The following is a 24,705-nucleotide window of genomic DNA, read 5'->3' on the forward strand; positions in this document are numbered from 1 at the left end:
TCGTCAGGGACGTCCTTTACTCAAAAAAAAAAAAAAAAAAGCAACCAGCCGGAAACCTTTGCCTAGCCATGTCCAAGTGCTCGTCGGGGCTGTCCTTCACTAACAAAAAAAAGGACGTCCCTGACGAGCACTAGGACAGTTTTCCCTCAGATTTTTTTGTGATGAGTGTCCTGTAATGACGTGCGAGGACGTCCAAATCAAAAAACTATTTAGATGTCTCTTTCGATTATGCCCCTCCTCCAGGTCTCTCTCAGCCAATCACAGCGCGTTTAGCTGACACCAGTGACAGCTAAACGCGCTGTGATTGGCTGAGAAAGACCTGGAGGAGGGGCATCGGACGTGCTGCTAACACCCTGTGGCAGACAGAAAGGAGCAAGGCGGCCGGAGCAGAAGCCGCCGATAGCTGCCAGCAGCATCGGGAGCCTCCTCGTAGCCCTTTCATCTCCCTCCCGATTATGGGGACGACTTTGTTTTTTCTTTCAGTGAAGGACGTCCTTGCCATGCGCACAGCAGCCAGCATAACGCTTGGCTGCTCTGCGCATGCTCAGCTGGCCGACTGGCTTGGAAGGAAATCCGATGCAAATGAGCTAGCAGCGACCAGCTCATTTGCATGCGATTTCCTTGATGCGTTCCCGTTGCTTACCGATTCGCTAAGGAATCAGTAAGGGAAGGGTTTTAACGATCTTTTTAGTGCATCTACCCCTTAAAGCCATACAGGAATTAAAGAGATTCAGGACTGGGGTACATCCTTATACAAGCAGACTTGAAGTGGTCAGCGATTACTGAGTGGCCTCTCCGTAAATTTATACCCCTGATGAAGGCTGGGGCGAGTACACGATCAAAGCGGATTAGGATGAGAGCACCCGGGGCTCCAGGATCCAGGAAAGAGGGACACGGGTCTGTCCCCTCACAAGCCAAACACCGCAGCATCCACCGAGGCCTTCAGAAGAACATTGCCGGCTCGGACGCAGTCACTGAGTGCGGCTCCTGAGAGAAAACAGAGCGAGATAAGTTACCACGCAGCTTGCCAGGGCATCGGCATACATGTCTCTGGCACTGACCTCTCATGAGAGACCTCTCCCTCCCCCAACTCCTCACCTGCTTTTCCCTTCACCCACTCCACAGCCTTCCCCTCCAGCAGCTCCCACTCCTGCCGTTGCTCTGCCGCAGAGGTGTACAACCAGATGACAGCCAAAACTGTGGCCCACACTGCAGGGTCTAGACCCTATAGAGAGAGAGGGGGGAGAGAGGAAGAGACCGTTACAGCCCTATTACAAAATCCCATAGGCAGGAGATGATCCAGAAACCCTGAATTCCACGTCCTGCAGAGACCCAGTCAGACCAAAGGTACATCTCGCCCTACATCCTGTCGGCGAAAGGTAGCAGCAGGTGGCACGCCGAGGATGTGCGTAGGAAAATGGACAGGTCCTTCCCAGAGATCACTCCGCAGGGACACAGTGAAAAACCGGACTGAGAGGACCCAGACGAACAGGGAGATACAGAAATAGCAGTGATAACAGCCTGATTCATTACCACATAGATGGCAGTAATTTTGATTGGGAGGGGGGGGGGGGGGGGGGTTGTATCATGTGTTTCTCTTATTCCCGTAATTTTGGAGGCAGTCACAGATTCCACCTTCACCCCCAACCCAAAACCTTCCTCCCTCATCACCAGCCCCTGCTATCAGGCTCATACCGGATTGGGGATCTTGGCTTTGAGGTTGGCCTCTGATGTTCCTAAGACAGAAGCCAGGGAGGAACTGAGGGTCCAGGAGCCGTCCGCGTTCTGCAGGGAGATGAGTTTCAGGAGATGAGACTCCAAGACCTCCGAAGTGACCTGTTCTGCTTCTTCTGTAAGGAATGAAACAGGAAACTCACACCCTGCTCCTGTTTCAGCACAGCCGCTGCAGTGCAAGCTCTATGAGGCAGGGACGGTCGCTTACGCACACCTGCACAGTGCTGTGTATAACTTGTTGCGCTATCTATGGGCCCCTTTTACTAAGCCACGTAGGCACCTACGCAAGGCCAACATGCGCCAAATTGGAGTTACAGCTCAGTTACTGCGTCTGAAAATTGTTTTTTTTTTCCTTTTCTGGCACACGTAGCGGACACGCACCAAGCGGCGTCTGATGCGCGAAGGTCATTACCGCCCAAATTCTTTACCGCTGCCGGTAAGGCCTGAGACCCAAAATGGACGCGCGGCAATTTTCATTTTGCCGCACGTCCATTTTCGGGAGAAAAAAAAAAAGAGGCCTTTTTGTTTTGGTTTTTTTTTACAGGTGTGCTGAAAAATGATTCTGCGCACGCCCCAAACCCTCGCCTACACTTAACGCAAGCCATTTTTCAGCGCGCTTTATAAAAGGGACTCCGAAATGATTAATAGCAGCAGCAGATCAGGAGATACAGCAAGAATGTAGCAGTATGAATGTAAAAAAAAAATTGTATTTGTTTCAGGGTCATTTTTTTTGACTGCTTTTAGGATAGACCCCTATTCCATTCCCAGCCACATTGTGCCTGCTCTTGTGGGGAAAATGTGGGATAAAAATGCACAAAAATAAATTTTTTTTTTTCTTTTTTTCAGAAACGAACTCGTGTAAAATGTGATTAATGCACATTTTTAGCTTGTGTGAATCAACTTTGTATGCATTCATTTGGAAATCTGATTGGTGTAAAGCCAATTAATTGTGCATTTTTTTTACGTGCCTCAAATCTTTTGAAAGGAAACCATACGCAGAAAGCCTACAACAGAAAGTTTGAAGGAGATCGAAAGAAAACCATCGGGTGCTCTGGATTTTATTCTGGGGTTTTATTATTTCAGCCGTCATATGTGATCTTTGTATGAAGTAATTGAGTTTAGAAGAGCAAGTGGTGCATTTCAAGGGCTTACCTGGCTGTGGAGAGAACCATCTGAGGAGAAATCTCCAAAGGCGTTTTCCCGCTGAGGCCTTCAACCGGCCCCTCATTTCTGGGCTACAGCTATATAATTTGTAATCTGTCGGAAAAAGGTCTGGTTGAAAAGAAGCTGAGAAATACCATTAATTATAACAATATTCGGCCTGCGACAGTCAGCGGGTTTTTTTTTTTTTTTTTAAACACTAGCTGACATGGGCAGAATTACGTGGAGGGGCATTTTCGAAAGAAACGTCTAAGTGTGAATTTGCACGGTTTACAAAGACGTCCGAATTCGGAGGCGGGGAGAAGGTCATTTCGAAAAAAAGATGGATGTCCATCTTTTGTGTTCGAAAATACCATGGACGTCCTTGGATTTGGACGTCTTTGATTTTCGGCCATTTTCGAAAACAAAAACGTCCAAGTCTAAAATGTCCAAATTCAAGCCATTTGGACGTGGGCGGAGCCAGCATTTGTAGTGCACTGGTCCCCCTGACGTGCCAGGACAGCAATCGGGCACCCTAGGAGGCACTGCAGTGGACTTCTTAAAATGCTCCCAGGTACACAGCTCCCTTACCTTGCGTGCTGAGCCCCCCAAAACCCACTACCCCCAACTGTACACCACTACCGTAGCCCTTACAGGTGAAGGTAGTACCTATATGTGGGTACAGAGGGTTTCTGGTGGGTTTTGGAGGGCTCGCTGTTTCCTCCACAAGTGTAACAGGTAGGGGGAGGTAGGAGCCTGGGTCCACCTGTCTGAAGTGCACTGCACCTACTACTAAACTACTCCAGGGACCTGCGTGCGCTGTCATGGACCTGAGTATGACCTCTGAGGCTGGCATAGGCAAGTAATATTTTTATTTATATATTTCAAGGATGGGAGGGGGTTAATGACCACTGGGGAAGTAAGGGGAGGTCATCCCTGATTCCCTCCAGTGGTCATCTGGTCATTTCAGGCACCTTTTTGTGCCTTATTCATAATAAAAACAGGTCTAGCTGAATCCTGGATGTCTTTGCTTTGTTCCATTATGGCTCAAAGACATCCAAGTCTTAGGAACGCCCAAGTCCCGCCTCGAACACGCCTCTAATACACCCCCTTGAGATTTGGACGTCCTTGCGATGGACTTCTGAGAAAGACGTCCAAAATGCAGTTTCGATTAAACCGATTTGGACGTCTCTGTGAGATGGACGTCCAAATGCAGATTTATGTCACTTTTTGGATGTCTATCTCTTTCGAAAATGAGCCCAATAGTAACATAGTAACGTAGAAAATGACGGCAGATAAAGACCTGAGCGGCCCATCCAGCCTGCCCAACAAGATAAACTCATTTTATATGGGATGTGATATTTTATACCCGAGTTTGATTTCTCCTTGCCATTCTCAGGGCACAGACTGTAGAAGTCTGCCAACACTGTTCTTGTACTAAGTTCTGAAGCTAGCGTCGAAACCCCTTAAAATTTACACTCCAGCCCATCCCTATCTATTCAGTCACAATCAGGGCATAGACCGTAGAAGTCTGCCCAGCACCGGTTTCGCTTCCCAATTACCGGCGTCGCCACCCAATCTCCGCTAAGATTCCGTGGATCCATTCCTTCTAAACAGGATTCCTTTGTATTTATCCCACGCATGTTTGAATTCCGTTACCGTTTTTCATCTCCACCACCTCCCCCGGGAGGGCATTCCACGTATCTACCACCCTTTCCCTGAAAAAAGACTTCCCGACATTACTCCTGAGTCTGCCCCCATTCAACCTCAATCCATGTCCTCTAGTTCTACCACCTTCCCGTCTCCGGAAAAGGGTTGGCTATACAATGCTGGGCCATATCCTACCACAGGTACTGAATAGCCATGCCTAATTCCTCAGACGCTAGCCTCCGGAGCTTATATGGTTCCTGGCTGAATATTGGCCAGGACCCACATAAAAAGATCTGCCCCCTTCTGATCCTTCCAATGCCCACTCCCCCTCCCACCCAACTGAAATCAAAGCCGGCTCCCCCCCCTTCCTCCCCACTCCCCCTCCCACCCAACTGAAATCAAAGCCGGCTCCCCCCCTTCCTCCCCACTCCCCCTCCCTCGGAACAGCAAGCCCTTCCCCCTCCCCCCCCCCCCCCCCCCATGTTTGTAGGAGTACCTGGCAGGACTGCCGCTCTCATACAGCAATAGTCTATCTGACGAACTGGTAAAAAAAAAAACATGCTTAATACAGTACATTATAACATAAAGACCTGCAGAAATTATTTGAGTCATCCAGCAGGTTGGGGTACTCTGCAGTATCCTCAGAGTCATAAATCTCTGGGCTGTCATAATTGGCAACTTAATAGCTCATTGCTACAGGGAGGCTGCTGTTTGGTGGCATTGCTGAGAAATGGTTCAGGATGGGTATTCTACACATCTTCAAAGACACTAGGCAGCCCAACGCTACTACTACTACTACTACTTAACATTTCTAGAGCGCTACTAGGGTTACGCAGCGCTGTACAAAATAAACAAAGAAGGACGGTCCCTGCTCAAAGGAGCTTACAATCTAAAGAACGAAATGTCAAGTTGGGGCAGTCTAGATTTCCTGGGTAGAGGTGTAGAGGTTAGGTGCCGAAGGCGACGTTGAAGAGGTGGGCTTTAAGCAGAGATTTGAAGATGGGCAGGGAGGGGGCCTGGCGTAAGGGGCTCGGGGAGTTTGTTCCACACGTGGGGTGAGGCGAGGCAGAAAGGGCGGAGCCTGGAGTTGGCGGTGGTGGAGAAGGGTACTGAAAGGAGGGATTTGTCTTGAGAGTGGAGGTTATGGGTAGGGGAAAGGAGGAGATTTAAGTTGAGGCCAACAGCCTGAGTGGCTGAGGGTGAGACAAGAATGTTTGGTGAGGTAGGCTTGGTGGAAGAAGAAGAGCGGATGAGGGGTGGGGAGTTGCTGTCCACCCCTTATGAGAAGAATCCGTATTGCTTTTAAATTTTGTACTCTAGTCCAGAGAATATGCTACGGTGATGCCCCGGGTTATACGCTTGCTTGATTTAATTGACCTTCCGGCGAGGAATAGAATCGGGTCATCTCGTACTTATATGAATCTTCATTACCCAAGTTGTATTGGTCTTAAGTACAAAACCAGCTACGCGCCTAATTTCTCCTACTTAAGTATGCAGATGTGGAATGCGTTACCGACCTGTGTGAAAACGCTACATGATCATCAAGACGTCAGGCGATCTTTAAAGACTTATCTGTTTAGTCGGGCCTCTCCTACTGCTGCTACTCAATAGACTCTACTTTGTATTGATTCAGAGTACAATTTTATTACATATTTGTTTCTTATTTTACACGTGTACCCCTCCCTTACCTGACCCTATTTATTATTGTCTTGTAAGCCAGATCGAGCCTGCTTGTGTGTGGGAAAACGTGGGATACAAATGCTGCAAATCCTATATAATAAAGCACACCTCCAACATTCTGAAGCTGACTGCATGGCTGAGGCGTTCCTGCTCTCTGTGTCCATCTCCTGAATTGACATCACATACTTCCGGGTTGGTCACAAGCAGAAGTGACCAACCACACGAGGTTTCTCGGCTTCAGAATGTTGGAGGTGCATTCTATGAAATAGGATTGGTCAGTTCCTTGAAGCACAGCCAGAGCTCAGCAACCTGCACAGTAACGCTCAGACACCAGAGAGAGAGAGAGGGGGGGCTGACACCAGAGAGGGCGGGGAGGTATCTCTGTCACACACACACTCTCTCTCTCACAGTCAATGTCTTTCTCTCACTCTCACACACTGTCTCTAACACACTCTATGTCTCACACTGTATCATATTCACTCTCTATGTGTCACACAGTCACTCACACAGTCAGTCTCACAAAGAGTCTGTGTCTCACACACTCTCTCTCTCTCTCGCACACACTGTATCTGTTTGAAACACACTCTCTCTCACGCACTGTCTCACATACGCACTTGCACACACTCTCATTCTCACACACACACTCTCTCTCTCACAGACACACTCGCACACAGACTCAGTCTCTCTCTCACACACACACTCGCACATTCACTCTCTCTCTCTCTCACACACACAGTCACTCTCACATACACTCTCTCAAACATACACACTCCGAGGAAAACCTTGCTAGCGCCCGTTTCATTTATGTCAGAAACGGGCCTTTTTTACTAGTAAATTAAATAAATCCACGCAAGTCAAAACACAGCAGCACATTTACATAGTAACATAATAGTAACATAGTAGATGACGGCAGAAAAAGACCTGCACGGTCCATCCAGTCTGCCCAACAAGATAAACTCATATGTGTATACCTTACCTTGATTTGTACCTGTCTTTTTCAGGGCACAGACCGTATAAGTCTGCCCAGCACTATCCCCTCCTCTCACTAGTTACGATGTTTTTAGGAAACTTTTTAAAATATTTCTTTTAAACACATTTTTAGCTTAATTAACTGTATATGTGGTATTAGAGTTCGCATTGTTCGCTCTCAGGAGACGCCTGTTTTTCTTTATCGTGATCCGCGCTGAATTCCCAGGGTAACTGCGGAATACAAGAATCCATGTCATGTCATGTTGTGAATTTCCTGGCATGAAATCAACCCTGTTTTCTTTCCATTACACCGTATTTGAAACCTTTTCCTCACGTCACTTCATTTAGGGGGGGGGGGGGGGGGAGGGGGTCTTAACACCTCTGAAGCAAAATATTCAGCTGTTTAAGAAAATTTTTCACCTACAAAAAGGATGGCCTTAAAGAGTCAGTTCTACACACATTTCTCACAAGGATCTCTAATGATTTCTTTTCCCATAAGATTTAAAAAAAAAAAAAATGCATAGCCAGAAAATAATAATGTGACATCATTCGTGCTAATGGGCATAGAATGGGGACATGTCTCCAAGAATGACAGATTTGTGGTTCCTTTTGCCATTGTTAAATTTTGCCGTGTTCTCTTAGGGGACAATTTTAAACAACTCATATTTTTGGCAAGGTGCAGATCCTTGTAGTGTTTTATATAATTGCACCTGGAATTTATGTGAGATGATAGGAAGGGGGAGGGGGGTAATAAAATGGACATACATTTGATAATCAAAGATGGTCATTCACTCAGCTAATAATGTGAAATCCTGTATATAGTTTTGGCAGCTCTGAAGGGTACAATTTTCCGACAGGGAAATCTCCATAGTTATTTGTCTGGCTTGGGAGCCTTAGAAAACCGTCCTTTTATTTGCCACAGCGAAAACTGGTACAAGATATTAAGCCTTGAGGGATGTTTTGTTAAATGTTTAGTGAAAATCTATCAATTAATTACCGGTAGTCTGTAAGAATAATTGTTTCATTGAAAATGAAAAAAAGAAAAGTTTTGGGCTGTTCCCAACCCAAACACACTGCAGGTTGCTGTCACTTTAAGAGTTCATGAACAAACAAAGGGGTCCTTTTACTAAAGCCGCATAAGCGTCTACCCGCGCCCAACGTGCAAAAATGGAATTGCCACCCGGCTACCTCATGGCTCTTGCGGTAATTTCATTTTTTTGACCCGCGTCTGAAAAATATTTTTTTTTTCGGCCGCACGTATCGGCCACGCACCAAGTGGCATTTGACGCGCGTAGGTCATTACCCGCCCGGTTACCGCATGAGACTTTACCGCTAGGTCAATGTCTGGCGGTAAGGTCTCAGACCCAAAATGGACGAACGGCGATTTTGATTTTGCCGCACGTTCATGTTCAGCAACAACAACAAAAAAAAAGGCCTTTTGTACAGGCACGCTGAAAAATGGATCGGCGCATGCCCAAAACCCACGCCTACACTAACGCAAGCCATTTTTCAGTGCGCCTTTGTAGAAGGACCCCATAATTACACTTGTGGGGACAGAAAGGCATAAGGGCAAAAAGCAAGAACAGCAACCCAGTCAAACCAGGGCTGGAAATAGCTCCCCCAGTGTCCGATGAAGGGATTGTTCTCAGTCGAAATCAAATCCACAAGCTCTACAAGGGCTGGGTCTGGCACCCCTTCCAAACAGCTCACCTAATGGGATATCCCTGCGGATCAGCGGGCCCTGGATAGGCTGGTTTAAGTCCTTGTTCACAGCCACGTAGGCGGTCAGAGAGGAGATGACCCCAGACTGAAGGCTGGTCTCCAGGATCCTCTTCCTCACCTCCTCAGAGCAACTGTCACGGCTGTGCTCCAGGTCCATAATCAGGGATTTCGCAGCTAGGCGATGGATGGTGGCCCTGAGCAAGAGGTGACAGAGGTGAGGGGACAGCTGGGGAGGGGGATGTAGAGAGAAAGTGAAGAAAGCCTTCCTCTAGGGATGGACACTTTGACTGAAAGAAGGACAACCCAACACCAACGGGTCCAGACAGACCAAGATAGACCCAGGCAGACAGACAGCCACATATGCAGACAGATGGACACTTTCTTACCTGGAGGTTTTCTCTGACTGGAGAGGGAACTGCAGCTGGTTCTGAAAAGTTTCATCCTTGAAAGTGTACTCCAGAAAGACTGTTCCCTGAGCTGTCTCCTCCATCTAAAATGAAGAGAGAAACAGGGAGGGAAGCAATGCCTCAGACAGACGACAGAGCAGCGGTGGAGAAACATTTCTTTGTCCACCTTGGAAAATCCCAAGACAGATCATTGCAGAAAATGCATGGAAAATTCAATGAGATGGTGCTTCACATCTAGAAAAGAACAATTTCATGATGGCATAATTGTGAAGAGAAAGGGTGGTTTGAGATATGTGCTTTTCACACCTGTCGGCCGCGTGTGATACAGTTGATCGTGTTTCATTCCACCTTTCACAGAGTAGTCAAAGCAGTTTACAATTTAAAAAACAGAAAGGAACTACAAAGGAAAAAAAGCAGTGAATAAAAAAGGAAAGAAAGTGTTGTAACTATCCCAGAAGTCACTGCCAATGAGGGGACCCAAGACCCAGGAGTGCGAAGGTCATGTCTTTTTAGTCAGTAAGTGCCTGAAAAAATAAAGACAGCTCAGAACAGATATCCAAGGGAAGAGAATTTCAATGGAAAGGTGCAACAGCAAGCCAAATGGTGTGTGGATTCAAGTCTTGTTAAATATAATGGAGGAGTGTAATTAAACTCTGGAAGTCGTCGCCAGAGAATGTAGTAAAAGCAGTTAGCTTAGCAGGGTTTAAAAAAAGGTTTGGATGGCTTCCTAAAGGAAAAGTCCATAGACCATTATTAAAATGGACTTGGGGAAAATCCACTGCCTATTTCTAGGATAAGCAGCATAAAATGTATTGTACTTTTTGGGGATCTTGCCAGGTACTTGTCACCTGGATTGGCCACTGTTGGAAACAGGATGCTGGGCTTGATGGACCTTCGGTCTGTCCCAATATGGCAACACGTATGTACTTTATGTATTTATATCATTTGAGGGAATGGGTGTTTCTGTGCAACAGGTCACATACCCTGTCGGAACCCCAGGAATCTATTTATTCCTGAGTTGTTTGATTTCTTTGTGGGAGCAGAGGTGGACAGGCTGAATCTGGGGGAGGCTCATTTTAGTACAGATGATTCCACCCTCAGATCAACTCTTTTCTCAAAGCAGAGAGTTGGAGACAAATGGTGCAAGTCTGAAGCCTACAGATGGATCCGTCTTAGGACTAACACACTACAGTTATTGCACTGAATGAAAGTAATGTTGATTTACATCCCTGTTCAACTCCTTCCCAACCAATCAGCAAGATTACCTGATTTTGACTTGACTGAGAAATATTGTTTGAGTGTCTTGAGTTGACTATAATTTATAGTGTAATTTTTTTTTTTAATGTTATGTATCGCTTTAACTGGCAGGTCAAAAGGCAGTGTACATACTAAAACACATAAAAGAAAAATTGAAACAGAATGCCATTTTATAAAACAAGATCAAAACCAGTCATTACAAGATAAACAATCAACAATATGACATGCAGAGCCGGTAGTGGGAGGCGGGGCTGGAGGTTGGGAGGCGGGGATAGTGCGGGGCAGACTTATGCGGTCTGTGCCAGAGCCAGTGGTGGGAGGCGGGACTGGAGGTTGGGAGGCAGGGATAGTGCTGGGCAGACTTATACGGTCTGTGCCAGAGCCGGTGGTGGGAGGCGGGGCTAGTGCTGGGCAGACTTATACGGTCTGTGCCAGAGCCGGTGGTGGGAGGCGGGGATAGTGCTGGGCAGACTTATACGGTCTATGCCAGAGCTGGTGGTTGGGAGGCGGGGCTAGTGCTGGGCAGACTTATACGGTCTGTGCCCTGAAGAGCACAGGTACAAATCAAAGTAGGGTATACACAAAAGTAGCACACATGAGTTGTCTTATTGGGCAGACTGGATGGACCGTGCAGGTCTTTTTCTGCCGTCATCTACTATGTTACTATGCAGAGAAGGAAGTAAGCGTGGAGGGCGATGAAACGTAATAACATTTGCAAGATACTGGGTGAGGGCATATACGTAGCACTTGAAATGCAAGGATGAAAATCTTGTAGCTCCTATTGAACTCTCCTAATGAAATTGTAACTGGAGAATGGCACGGGGACAAAGTTTGTCCTCGTCCCCGTGGGTTCTGTCTCCGTCCCCACAGGTTCTGTCTCCATCCCCGCCCCATCACCGCAGGCCCTGTCTGCATCCCCGCCCCGTGGGCTCTGTCCTCATCTACAGAAGGCCTTGAACACTTATGATTTTATATTTAAATCTTTTTATTTAAAAAGGAACAATGTGCTGTGCAACTGGTGTGTATAAATTACAAAGGGAAAACAATAATAACAATGAGCAGCTATAATAACCCTCCTTCCCCACCACCACCCTCTACCCTTCCAACTAGAAAATGTGACACGGGGACAAAGTTTGTCCCCTTCTCTGTGGGCTCTGTCCCCGTCCCCGCGTTTACTGCTAGTCCCTGTGTCATTCTCTAATTGTAACTAACACAAGCTCATGATCAAACCTATGGACATGACGTAAGAATGGCTGAGTTTTGCAAAGTTTGTAGTTTCTTCAGATTGGATCTGGTGATTCCCGCATAAATGATATTGGAACAGCTGAAGCACGATTATTAACGTTAGATAGGAGGGGCTTACAGAATGAGACAAAACTAAAAATCAAGCCCTTTTACAACCCAATTTTTCCTATAAATCCAGCAGTTTTTAATGGAACTCTTAACTACAGCTTAAAATCGGGTATATCATCTAAAAGCTTACCTGTCTGTGAATGGCAGTGGGTAAAAACCTAACAGAGATTTTCAACAGTTCGTTAGCCAAGAATTAAGCAAATTCATCAACAGATTGCAGCAAAGGAAAGCAAGAGAGAATTTAAAAGGCCTGTTATCTCCAGGAGGGCAAGGCAGAGAGACAGAAATCCACATTTATTTTTCCTTCAGATATATATAACTAACTAAGCAGGTTAGGTTAGTACAGAGAGCAGAAATCTGAACGCAAACTCACAGCCAAACAGTTGAAATACTGTTTCAGTGAATTTGAGAGATGGACAGACAGATACAGCCCACGCACCTTTCCCTTCAACAGAGCGTAGACAATTGACCTCTGACCCGTGAAGATTGCACTGGGGAGTTGAGAAACCACGGCAGCCTCCAGGCCAAGCGGGAGAGTCCACCTAAGAGCGATGTTATTCACCGCTGGTTGAAGCGCGGCCTTCAGAGACCGCAGGGCCTGTGGGAGAGATGAGACGTCAGCTACCATCCAACGCAAGTTTCACCAGGGTCAACTACTGTGACCGTCAGAAAAAAAAACGTTATACTTTTCTGATAGTAGATACACACTACAGCAAAAACTGGCAAATGATACCAAAAATTCTAGCGATTTCCAGAGGGGTCCTTCTACTAAGATGCACTGAAAAATGGCCTGCGCTAGTGTAGGTGCGTTTTTTTTTTTGGGCCGTGCGCAGATCCATTTTTCAGCGCACCTGTAAAAACGCCTTTTTTTAAAAAATTTCGAACGAAAACGGCCGTGCGGCAAAATGAAAATTGACGCACGTCCATTTTGGGTCTGAGACCTTACCGCCAGCCATTGACTTAGCGGTAAGGTCTCATGCATTCAGTAATGGTCTACACACATCAAATGCTTTTTACCGCCCAGTAGCGCCGCGCGCCAGAAAAATAAAAATTATTTTCTGGCTCACGTAGGGGATGCGCGTCAAAAACAAAATTACCGCCGGGCCACGCCGCAGCCAGGCGGTAACTCAGAATTGGCGCGCATTGGGTGCACGTAGACGCTTACGTGGCTTAGTAAAATGGCCCCTCGTGACTAGCTCAAAATCCATTAGTTAGTCCGTAAAAATAATCATTGAATTAAAAATGCAAAAGAAAATTCTGGGCTGTTCCTAGCAGTGGCTAGTGGGGATCCCAAACTCTGCCAGCTGAAGACTTCCCCCTGATGGTAACGAAAACGCTACTCTCCACAATACAGGCATCTTCGCATGTTCAGTTTTCAACGCATGCCTGCTGCAGACTGCCAAGGTGGAAAGAAGCATTTCCCCGCCAGCTGAGATATTTTTTGGTGGTTGGGGGGAGGGGGCAGAACACTTGGTGCCCACCCACTTCTTGCCTAGGCCCACCCAAAATCTGTTGTCTGGCTAAGCCCTTGGTTCCTACGCAGAAAAACCACTTTGCTCGATAGACACAGACATTTCTCCGGATAACGTCTGTATCCTCTATATAATAAACCTAGCTGCTCGGCACTGGGGCAAAGTGCGGGTAAAGCCCGGGCCTTTCACTTGCTTATCCAGAGACTAGCAAAAATCTGTCCTAAATGTATCGGGATGGTTTTCTGATCACCACTCTCCAGACAGCAAGAGGCATGACCGCTCTCTACATGTATTGAGTGCCGCTCACTATTCAGATACCCGAGTCTAATATACATAGTTTATTTAAATTTCGAAGCTAGAGTTGTTGTTGTTGTTTTTTTTTAAATTTATTTTATTTATTTATTTAGGCATTTATATCCCACACTTTCCCGCCCATGGGCAGGCTCAATGTGGCTTACATTAGTTCAAAAAGGTTAACAGCAGTATAAAAGGACACTTTTATCTAGTAATAAACAGACACAGTAAGGGCGAGGCAGTGTTTAAATTGGGTCAGACCAATGGTCCATGTAGCCCAGTATCCTGTTTTCCAAAGAGTGGCCAAGCCAGGTCCCAAGTACCTGGCAGAAATCCAAATCGTGGCAACATTCCATGTAGAACCCCAAAGAATAGCAAGATTCTGGAATCCTAGAGAGTAACAAGATTCCAAGCAGAATCTCAAAGAGTAGCAACATTCCATGTAGAACCCCAAAGAATAGCAAGATTCTGGAATCCTAAAGAGTGATAGGATTCCATGCAGAATCTCAAAGAGTAGCAACATTCCGTGTAGAACCCCAAAGAATAGCAAGGTTCTGGAATCCTAAAGAGTGACAAGATTCCATGCAGACTCTCAAAGAGTAGCAACGTTCTATGTAGAACCCCAAAGAATAGCAAGATTCTAGAGTCCTAAAGAGTGACAAGATTCCATGCAGAATCTCAGAGTAGCAACACTCTATACTACAAATCCCAGGGCAAGCAGTTGGTTCCCATGTCTGTCTCAATCACAGACTATGGACTTTTCCTCCAGGAATTTGTCCAAACCTTTTTTAAACCCAGAAACACTAATTGCTGATACCACATCCTCTGGCAAAGAGTTCCAGAATTTAACTATTTATTGAGTGAAAAAATATTTCCTCCTATTTGTTTTAAAAGTATCTCCATGTAACTTCCTCGAGTGTCCCCTAGTCTTTGTACTTTTGGAACAAGTGAAAAATTGATTTACTTCTACTCATTCTACACCACTCAGGAATTTGTAGACCTCAATCATATCCACCCCCCCCCCCCCCCATCTGTCTCTTTTCCAAGCTGAAGAGCCCTAACCTCTTCAGCCTTTCCGCATACGAGAGGAGTTCCATCCCCTTTATCATTTTGGTCGCTCTTCTTTGAACCTTTTCTAATTCCGCTATATCTTTTTTGAGGTACGGTGACCAGAACTGAACGCAATACTCAAGGTGCGGACGCATCATGGAGCGATACAAAGGCATTATAGTATTTTTGGTCTTATTCACCATCCCTTTCCTAATAATTCCTAGCATCCTGTTGGCTTTTTTTGGCCGCCGCCCTCACACTGTGCTTTACAAGAAGGTCACTGTCATTTCAAGGTTCATCAGTAAACATTATTACAATTACGGATGCTATTCCACTAATCAACTCATCAGAAAAAAAAAGTATAAATCACCCAGTGATGGCAGGGATGGTATGTTGAGGTGTTTCTTTTACTGTGAATGAAGATAGTTATTGGAAAGTCAGTGCAGCGTCACTGGGGAAGGCAGCATAATGCAGGGAGATGGAGGGGCCCATGAGCAGGAAGAATGAGAAGAGGAGTCTCTTTCTGGGGATGGATATACAGTTATGAATGACCAAGCACTGCTGGCAAGGGAGGGACAACAGAGTGAGGGAGAATGTGGAGGGTTTCAACCTTGGACTGCATTCGCTCCTTCCCTGTGATGAATTCTGCAGTACCACTGGCTGCTTGAGAAATGCCCTTGATGAGAGCTGTGGAAGCCCCTTCCCCAATCCCAAAGACAAAGCATCTGCAGAGAATAAGTCAGAGGAACACATAGACATGTCAAAGAACAGTGTCACAACACACTCTGTTATAGGGATAACAAGGGAAGTCCATGGTCATAATTACCGGTGGTTGTCAGCATTCCGTGTAACTTCTGCAATCACTTGGTTGGTGTTCCCGACGTCTCCATCAGTGAAAACGAAGAGCTGAAAAGAAAAGCTGTTGATCTAATCAATAGATATTGCCTAGAAAGTCACACCTCAGGAGAGATGATCTTCCCCACCCAAGCTGACACTTTTCCTTCTGCAGGAGAGCATCATGGGTTATCTCTAGCCAGGCACCAACATGTGTCCTTTGTCATGAATGGGTCAAGGGATTTCCATCTCAAAAGCAATAAATTCTAACCTGACCTAGAAGAGATTCTCTGTTGAGTCCAGCGGTAGCAACATTATTAACCCATCTCCCCTCTAACTCTTACCTGTCTGGGGTGCCCTGATTTACCAGCTGTACTGTAGATATATTTCAGAGGTTCTAAGATTTCAGTGCCTCCAAGGTCAGCAGACATCATCTTCACTTTTTCCAGGGCTGAGTCCATGGCCTTTTGGGTATACTCCACGCTCTCCCTGACAGATCAACAAGCACCAGTCAGAAACAGCAAGAGACAGGGCCACAGAATCCCATAGAAAGCCCAGCTGAGTTCGTGAATATGCTTCCACACTAGAGACTCATGAATCAACATTATACAGTAGATGTAGCTACATTAACCCAGAGAATCTTCTTAAAAGATGAACTGAGAAATATAAAGTATAACTCTGAGGGAGAAGAGACCACTATGGACACAGGAAAGAACATCAGATAAAGCCGAAAAGAGGCAGGGAAAGACGTCAGAATGACAGAAATCCACCAAAAGAAACTTTTTTTTTTCTAATAACCTTTCTGCAATATCCCTTATGAAAGTGTTAAAAGAAGCCAGATCAAGGAATGGTACTTGCAATACTACTGGAAATGCGCCTTTCCTCAGAGTGGACAGGATTATTTTAAACAATTTTTTTCCAGGCCAGGCAAAATGGCCGCCAGTCAGTTGGTTCAAAATCACTACAGCAGTGACAATATTTCTGCTGGTCAGGATTTCTCATGATATGATGTCATCCAAATGTCCCTTTCAATCAGAGGTCCAGTACATTTTTTACCTAACATTTCCCTCTCCTATCTTCCCCCATCAGGACACTCACGGGAAAAATGAGTCAAAGGTAGAACCGAAGCCAAAAATGTTGAAGTAGCAGCCAAGTGGTAAACTCTTCAACAGCAGAAGGAGTGTCTCCTGAAAGAGAAGCTGCAGACATGAGAACTGGAAACAGAAAGAGAGAGTGTCTCAGGAGACAGCCTGTCAGATATCCAGAAACCACCTAGAGGACAAAAGAGACCATGCAGTGCAAGGACAGTCGAAGAGACATAACCCAATCCAGAGACATCATAAAGTCTAAAGACCATGAGGGAGTCAGTCTGTTGGAAAGAAGAGAGAGAGAGACCGCTCAGAAACATGTAAGCAGAAGAGAGACAGGACGGTGACAAAAGATTGGGAAGGTACAGTGACACATAGAAGAGATGGATCAAGTACCTTGGCACTGTCAATGCGTCTAGGAGAGTTCTGCACATTGCCCACATTGAACTCCATGCTTCCAGAACGATCTATGAGGAAGATGAACTCCCCACAGTGAGACTGCTCCTCAGCCTCGGGGAAATGCGGGTAGAAACTCAGCATCATGGCTGCCTTCGACATCAGGGAATCTTCCAGAAGGAGAAAACATGAGAGAGTGTTTGTTTTTTTATTTATATTCCTTGTTGACAAAAGGCAGATTTTATAAAATAACAATCACAACGTCAATAATACGCCAACTTTTTACTTAACCACAACACACAAGCAACAAACAGAAAATATCATCCTACCTAAACATCTACAAAGCTTAAAACAAGTTCACATCTGCTATAATTCATGTCCCATTGGTAGTGTTTTGAAAATAATATGTTTTTGACTGTTTTCTTGTTTGTGAGTAATCTAAGGCCCATAGTAATCTGACAATGGTCTCTTCATAATGTTTAGGCCTGGGTCCTGAAGTAGTCAAACATTTGTCATTCTCGGACCACAATGATCTCATTGGGTTGTAAATCTTTAAAATAATAGAACAATGAAATGGAGAATTGAAACTGAGAGGACAGAACAAGAGTATGTGTAACATTATTCGGTCCTTTTCCCTCGCGGCACCTTATGCCTGGAATAGATTTCCCAGGGGAATCTGGTTATGGACTGACTGACCTGCTTCAGCACTGGGCATTCTTCCCTCCACACTAACACTAGGTGTGTTTGCGTCCTGATAGTAAATCAACAGCTCCATATCCCGATCAAACCGGTGCCCGGGACTTAGAAAGACCTGAGAGAGATGGAGAAGGGTGATAATGAGAGGGGAGAGAGAGCCAGGCAAAGAGAGAGGAAGAGAATGTCAGAAGTACATAAGTATTGCCATACTGGGACAGACCAAAGGTCCATCGAGCCCAGCATCCTGTTTCCAACAGTGGCCAATCTAGGTCACAAACACCTGGCGAGATCCCAGAAAAGTACAAAAACATTTTATACTGCTTATCCCAGAAATAGTGGATTTTCCCCAAGTCCATTTAATAACGGTCTATGGGCTTTTCCTTTAGGAAGCTGTCCGAACCTTTTCTAAACTCTGCTGAGCTAACCGCCTTTACCACATTCTCTGTCAACAAATTCCAGAGTTTAATTACACGTTGAGTGAAGAAAAAGTTTCTCCGATTCATTTTAAAAATACTACATTGTAGCTTCATCGCATGCCCCCTAGTCCTAGTATTTTTGGAAAGCGTAAACAGACGCTTCACAATTACCCGTTCAACTCCACTCATTATTTTATAGACCTCTATCATATCTCCCCTCAGCCGCCTTTTCTCCAAGCTGAAGAGCCCCAGCTGCTTTAGCCTTTCCTCATGTCAGAGGAGGAAAGGCGGAAGAGAGATGTAGGAGGATAATTAATAGAACTAATTGTCACAGCAGCGCTGGATTATCTTCAGACACTTCCCCGGGGAAAGGGGAGAGAGGATGAGGGCATATGGAGCATATGAAGGGAGGAGGGGATCTGAGGGGGGAGGATGGAGAGATGTGTATGGGGTTAGGGGTGTGCATTTGGCTCCTTACCTGCGCTGTGGTCTTGTCATCCTTTGTGTACTGCAGGGGGGTGAGGCTGCAGTTAGATTCCACCCGGGAGATGCGATATAGAGACTGGAGACTCACTGATAGTTCCAGAGTGTAGGGAAGACTCCCCTTAGAGGCCCGAGGGATGCTGGCGGTCACACTTTGTTTCTTCTGATCTGCAAAAGGGAAGGTAGAAGAAAGGGTTAAACCACCAAGTCTGAGCCCTGAGACACTTGAGAGAGAGGAATTTCCAAGCATCAAGAGAGTTTAACATTCCAGATGTGAGCCCCGTCACACCTCTGGAGTTTCCCAGAAATGGATGCAATAGGAGAATGAGGAGAACTCGTGATAATTCTGTGTACAAATCTCTCCGTTCTCCCATAACCATGACTCACAGCACATGACAGCGTGGTGCGGAAGAATATGGGAAGGGAGGGAGATGGAATGAGGGTTGCGAAAGGGTGTTGAGGGGATTGGGGGGAGGCGGGGTCAGGATGATAAGACTAGAGTAGGTACTCTGTAATATTGTTCATTCTAAGTCTTGTATAATTTAGGACATTTTGCTGAAAACTTCCAAATATCGAGTGGCGAACACAGCGATTATTGAACCAGAAAAATGTCTATTTTTTTTTTTGTTTCAAAAATCGCTATTTTCTAGACGCTTTCGTGCATCTATGTTTTGGTACTAGTGAAAAATGCACAAAAATAAGCCATTGGGATGTGTCAGGAGCCAGCATTCATTGGAGGAGGGGTTGGGGTGCCTGGTGTGTGTGGGGGGGTCAGATGATTACTTATGGGGTGTCTGTGTGGGTTGTGTTTGGGCTGGGGGTAGAACTGATAACCAGTAAGGCTGCCAGCCACCTGTTTGACCCAGTATGTCTGTGCTGGGAGTGTATATGGTGTGTGGGGGGGGGTGTCATAGGTTGGGGTTATCTGTGTGAGGTGTATCCACTGTGGGGTCCTCTTACCTTTTGGAGTGTACCTAGGGTTCAGCACCGCTGGTAACATGAACCGCATTGCCCCGTCAGCCTCCACAGACAGCTCCCGGACAAATGCCAAGGTGACCTCAGCCTCCTGGCCCGGGGGCAAGTTCCCCACACTGCAGCTGAAGATGTCGCCAGAGCTGTCATCCTCCTCCAGCAGGAAGGCCTCCTGCCCCAGGGTGAGGGCGTCATCATAGATCTGATGGGCCTGGGGTTGTGATCAAAAGACGTAATAGAGTCACCAGATAGCAGCTGATTCCTCCCATCCCTCAGAGCTTCAAGGTCTGGGAGTCTTACCCCTCTTATATCCCAAAGGGAATCACATGAGCAATCTTTTGTTTCTGAATTTAAATCTGCTGTAATCACTCACTTTTGGGGGCTGAGCCTTGGCCACTTGATCTGAACCTCTGTTGGGTTTGCTCCTGTCCTAGCTGGATTTATACATACATATCATCTACCTCTTTTCTTCCCTGGTTTTGTAATTTTCCTATTTTAAAGGTGTTCTTTTTCCTTAGTTGTTTAATTTGTATTTTGTGAACCACCTTGACCTGTCAGGTACGGCAGTATATCAAGTTCTTCTGATAAACATAAACAAGACCCCCAAGTAAACAGTAACTCAGTCTCTTCCTTTCTTACTAAGAGAGGATTCATGGGATTTGCACCGGCATCTGTAATGGGGAGGAAACATAAACGTGACGACACAGACAATTTCCACCGGAGTTCGGTGGACAACCAGAATATTATTTCCCCTGTGCGAATCCACCAACATGCCTGATCATCAACCCAACAACCTAGCACAGATTTCAATGAGCTTCTGGGCAGCTACTAACTCTTTTACTGCTTGTCCAGCGCACACCCCTTAAAGAGTCAGTGTCTCTCCAATGGTGGGAAGACCCCGGCAAAGTCAACGGTTGGCAGCCATCTTACCTGTCCTTCACCTTGTCCATTGACACAGAGGCGAGGCACCACAAAAAGAGACAGAGAGGGAAAGAACGCACGGAAAGAGCGCATCTCCTCACCTCCTTCTTCTCCTGAATCTCAGCTACGATCCTCTTCCCATCCACCAGGGCTTCGAAGCTGTAGACGGCCGAGTCAGCATCCATGGGGAAGACGAAAACGGCTTCCAAGGGATTCTGTTCCTCATTCTTGTATTTTAGAGTGGCCGAGACGTCAGCAACAAAACCTTTCACTTGTACGTCCACCGAGATACCCTTGAGAGGAACTGCACAGATACAGACACACCCCACGTAAGAGAGGTCAGTAACACAGTTATCCCATGAAACAGCCCAGAGAGAGACTGCGGAGACACACACCCCATCCAGCCCAGAGCAGAGATGTAACTAGTTTCCCCTGCACTCACTGAGACATCCAAAAGCCCAAACTGGACCAATATTCAGCCTGCAGCAGGCTGTATTAAACCCAGATATTCAATGTCAGGCCTAACCTGTGCGCCAGGCACTAAATAACTGGGTCATTCAGTTATCGGTTATTCAGGTTCTGGATGATATTCAGCCTCTTTCCTGTCCTCACTTTATCTGATCATTTAGCTGGTTAGTGAACTGAACATGGCCCTTAACTGGCTAAATCTTTGCTCCGCCCCTGGATTGCCACAGCACTAATGGGATAGTGCGGCAGGGTCAGAGAACATACTGAATGGAGCTGTCCGGTTAAGTGGTGCTGAATGTGTGTTCTTGGGTTCCTCAATACAATTTAACTGGGTAGAAGTCTACTTTCCCTGTTCAATCCCTTTCAGATAATGGACCCCCCCCCCCCCCCTTATGTTCCCATTAATAATGAGCACTCTTGCTTTACAGACAGCGCTCTGACAGCTCCAGCCTGCTTATTGTGAGGCTCCTGAGGACATGGGCTAAGGAAGTGTACTTACACATACTCGCCCAAAGGGATCAATCATACAAGCAATAGTGGATGCTTGGAATGCCCTCCCGCGGGAGGTGGTGGAAACGAAAACGGTAACGGAATTCAAACATGCGTGGGATAAACATAAAGGAATCCTGTTCAGAAGGAATGGATCCTAAGGAGCTTAGCCGAGATTGGGTGGCAGAGCCGGTGGCGGGAGGCGGAGATGGTGCTGGGCAGACTTATACGGTCTGTGCCAGAGCCGGTGGTTGGGAGGCGGGGCTGGTGGTTGGGAGGCGGGGGTAGTGCTGGGCAGACTTATACTGTCTGTGCCCGGGAAAGGACAGGTACAAATCAAGGTAAGGGATACACAAAAAGTAGCACATGTGAGTTTTTATCTTGTTGGGCAGACTGGATGGACCGTGCAGGTCTTTTTCTGCCGCCATCTACTATGTTACTATGTTACAATAGTCTCACCTGGAATCTTGGAGACAGTGAGGAGCCCACAGCAAGGATCCATGGCAGACACGAGTCTGTAAAGGTGAAAAGCAGTAACAAGTAAGCAGTTTTATTCAAAGTGGGAGGGCTGGACCTGCACCATTGGTTTAGTAGGGCAGTGCCAAGGAGCCCGATCTTTCTCCCATTCAGAATAACTCCAAACTCAACAGCAGTGCACAGGGAGGAGATATACTTAAACAACAACAAAAAAAAGGAGCAGTGACTAATGTAAGGAAACCTGTACCCCATTTATTGATCCTGCTACCCACACACACACAAGCTAGGAGTAGAACGTCCCTGCATCTGATTCTCAGCGTTTCTGTCCTTTACGGACAGATTCAAGCTTTCTGTTCCTTTTTTTTTTTTCTTTCCTCTCTATTTTAATTGCATGAAATCAAAACATTGGAAAAGAACTTAAAGCTGATACGTGAACTAACTGAGGGGCTGATCCTCAAAGCTACCACCAGTGTTAAAATCTTTGATTTTTCTCTCTCTCTCCTTCTCTGCACATATTCAACAGATCGCCAAAACCTGTCGTTTCTTTATCTACAACATTAGCAAAATTTGCCCCTTCCTTTCTGAATACGCTGCCAAAACCCTTATCCACACCCTTGTCACCTCTCGCTTGGATTATTGCAATTTACTTCTCACTGGTCTTCCGCTCAGTCATCTCTCTTCTCTCCAGTCTGTCCAAAATTCTGCAGCACGGCTTATTTTCCGCCAAAATCGTTATACCCACACTAGCCCACTCCTCAAGTCACTTCACTGGCTCCCTGTCCGCTTCCATATACAGTTCAAACTTCTCTTACTGACCTTTAAATGCATCCATTCTGCTGCCCCCCATTACCTCTCCACTCTCATCTCTCCCTACATTCCTCCCCGTGACCTCCGCTCACCGGACAAATCTCTCTTGTCGTCCCCCTTCTCCTCCACTACTAACTCCAGGCTTCGCTCCTTTTCTCTCTCGGCACCTTATGCCTGGAATCGACTTCCTGGACCTATACGTCTAGCTCCATCTCTACCTGTTTTCAAATCTATGCTGAAAACCCACCTTTTCACCACTGCTTTTGGCTCCTAGATTCTACTCAATTACCCTCCCCTTGTTCCTTCTCACCCAGTACTTCCCTCGCCCTTAATTGTCTTTGTCTGTCTGTATTTTTTTAGATTGTAAGCTCTATTGAGCAGGGACTGTCTCTCTGTGTCAGGTGTTCAGCGCTGCGTGCGTCTGGTAGCGCTATACAAATGCTAATAATAATACCAGGTTTGTACGCATGTTATTGTGCGCTATGTGCTCAGGGGGGCTTGAGCGCAGGTGCTAACGTGCATTAAGGGTAGCCACAAACTACTGCAATGTGTTTAAATGGATGTTAATGAGGCCAGTAAGCATTCCTTTGCAATGTAGAGATGGACGTGATGGCCTATAACGCTGAAAAGTGTTCGCCAGGCCAGGGACAGCGTTGAAGGTTTTGAGGAGCAAATTTCTTGACAATTTTTCACACTGAACTGGGGGGGGGGGGGTTGTCTTCTTTAATAAGCGGGAGGAGGCTCCTGCAATTTTTAAAGATAGACAGGAAGGAACAAACACACAAGCGTGTCCGAGCAAAACCAAAAGTAAGAGCGCACATCCCCGGTCCGTTCTTCTGCGCCTAAATACAAGCCTTGCAAAAATTCCATGTGCTGGTAATATCTGCGAGACTCATATTTAGGCAAGTGAAGAGAAAGCGATGATGTGTGCCGACACTTCCGTTTTTGTCTGGGCGTACGCTCAAGAGCCTCGCTTATCGCAAAAGCTTTGCACGTGTGCAACAGGCACGTTCCTCCACTGCCTGTTTAATAGCTCAATTTAACCGCATGTAAAATTTAAATATAATTTGCTTTGAGCATTGCTAAGCTAGTTTTTTCTTTTTGCGTTACTGTTGCGTTATGAGTCAATCTGCGTCCAGCTTTCAGCATCAATCTCTGTGCCCTTGTACCATATGAGATGCCCCACCCTGTTGTCACTCTGATACCCTGGAGAGACAGCTGCAGAGAATTGCTTTAGTACCATAAAGAAGAGACTTTTGGTATTTAACGGGACCTGTTGTCACTATCAGGGCTGGTTCTACTCTCAGACAGAACCGGGTTTCTCTCCCTGGTTCTAGTGCTAGACGGAACTCCGTCTCTCTGTCTCCCCGGTTGAAATTCTGCTGTCTCTCTTCTCAGTCCTCCCCCTCCCCATGGTTCAGGATGTTAGTGGTACCTGCTGTCACTGCAGCCTCTGGTTCTGATGGTCCTGATGCTGGGTTTTGCTGGTACCAGGATACACCTGCTTCTTTGGTGCTCTGCAGTCTGTGTTGAGCCTGTGTGCCAGTCTTTCCCTTAAATATTTTCCAGCTTAGGGAGTGTCTGCAAAGTACCAGCCCCAGAGAAATAGAGACACCCAGGACCTACAGAAGACAGTGTCGGGGGGGGGGGGGGGGGGGGGGGGGAAGCACAGACATAACACAGAAACAAATATGCCAACCCCTAAGGAGTAGGCAGAGAAAAGAAACACTAAGCCCAGCCTGTAACAAAAAGCAACTGCAAACAACCACCTACAGAGACAGTCTCAGAAAGATATCTCAGCTACTTGCTGGGTAACAGTCTGCTCCATCTGCCCTTCTAGGATTCCCTCTCTTTGATTCCCGTTGTTACAATAGTTGAATCTTTCCAATACTTAGGTGTAATAATAGACACATCTCTTTCCTTTTAAAAC

At 46.2% G+C, this 24,705-nt stretch overlaps 1 protein-coding gene across 4 annotated transcripts; it reads right to left on the bottom strand.

The window, feature by feature from the left end:
• Positions 1-632: 632 nt before the first annotated feature.
• Positions 633-24,288, bottom strand: LOC115457920 (von Willebrand factor A domain-containing protein 5A-like). Of its 4 annotated transcripts, XM_030187623.1 has the most exons (19): positions 24,211-24,288; positions 21,951-22,006; positions 20,636-20,838; positions 19,602-19,824; positions 18,637-18,809; positions 17,743-17,857; positions 17,047-17,216; positions 16,661-16,749; positions 15,907-16,051; positions 15,555-15,634; positions 15,339-15,453; positions 12,352-12,510; positions 9,282-9,385; positions 8,884-9,089; positions 5,021-5,065; positions 2,887-2,991; positions 1,696-1,850; positions 1,099-1,225; positions 633-987 (listed from the first exon to the last, which is right to left on the bottom strand). In XM_030187623.1, exons 2-19 carry the CDS (start codon positions 21,991-21,993, stop codon positions 908-910), a joined length of 2,337 nt encoding a protein of 778 aa, XP_030043483.1. In that variant the 5' UTR covers positions 21,994-22,006; positions 24,211-24,288; the 3' UTR covers positions 633-907. The 4 variants fall into 4 exon arrangements, with proteins under 4 accessions (XP_030043483.1, XP_030043485.1, XP_030043486.1 ...); XM_030187625.1 differs by lacking the exon at positions 5,021-5,065; XM_030187626.1 differs by lacking the exons at positions 633-987; positions 1,099-1,225; positions 1,696-1,850; positions 8,884-9,089 and having other exon boundaries at positions 2,893-2,991.
• Between the last annotated feature and the right edge of the window lie 417 nt (positions 24,289-24,705).

The sequence above is a fragment of the Microcaecilia unicolor genome, chromosome 14, assembly GCF_901765095.1.
Source record: "Microcaecilia unicolor chromosome 14, aMicUni1.1, whole genome shotgun sequence".
In the NCBI taxonomy this organism is placed as follows: Eukaryota; Metazoa; Chordata; class Amphibia; order Gymnophiona; family Siphonopidae; genus Microcaecilia; species Microcaecilia unicolor.

Coding starts and splice junctions, on each gene's coding strand:
- LOC115457920 (XM_030187623.1), bottom strand. CDS start 21,993: ATGGATCCTTGCTGTGGGCTCCTCACTGTCTCCAAGATTCCAG. Junction 17,217..17,742: donor AATGCCCAGTGCTGAAGCAG/GTCAGTCAGTCC, acceptor TCCTTCTGGAAG/ATTCCCTGATGTCGAAGGCA. Junction 16,750..17,046: donor GACGCATTGACAGTGCCAAG/GTACTTGATCCA, acceptor CTTCTCTTTCAG/GAGACACTCCTTCTGCTGTT.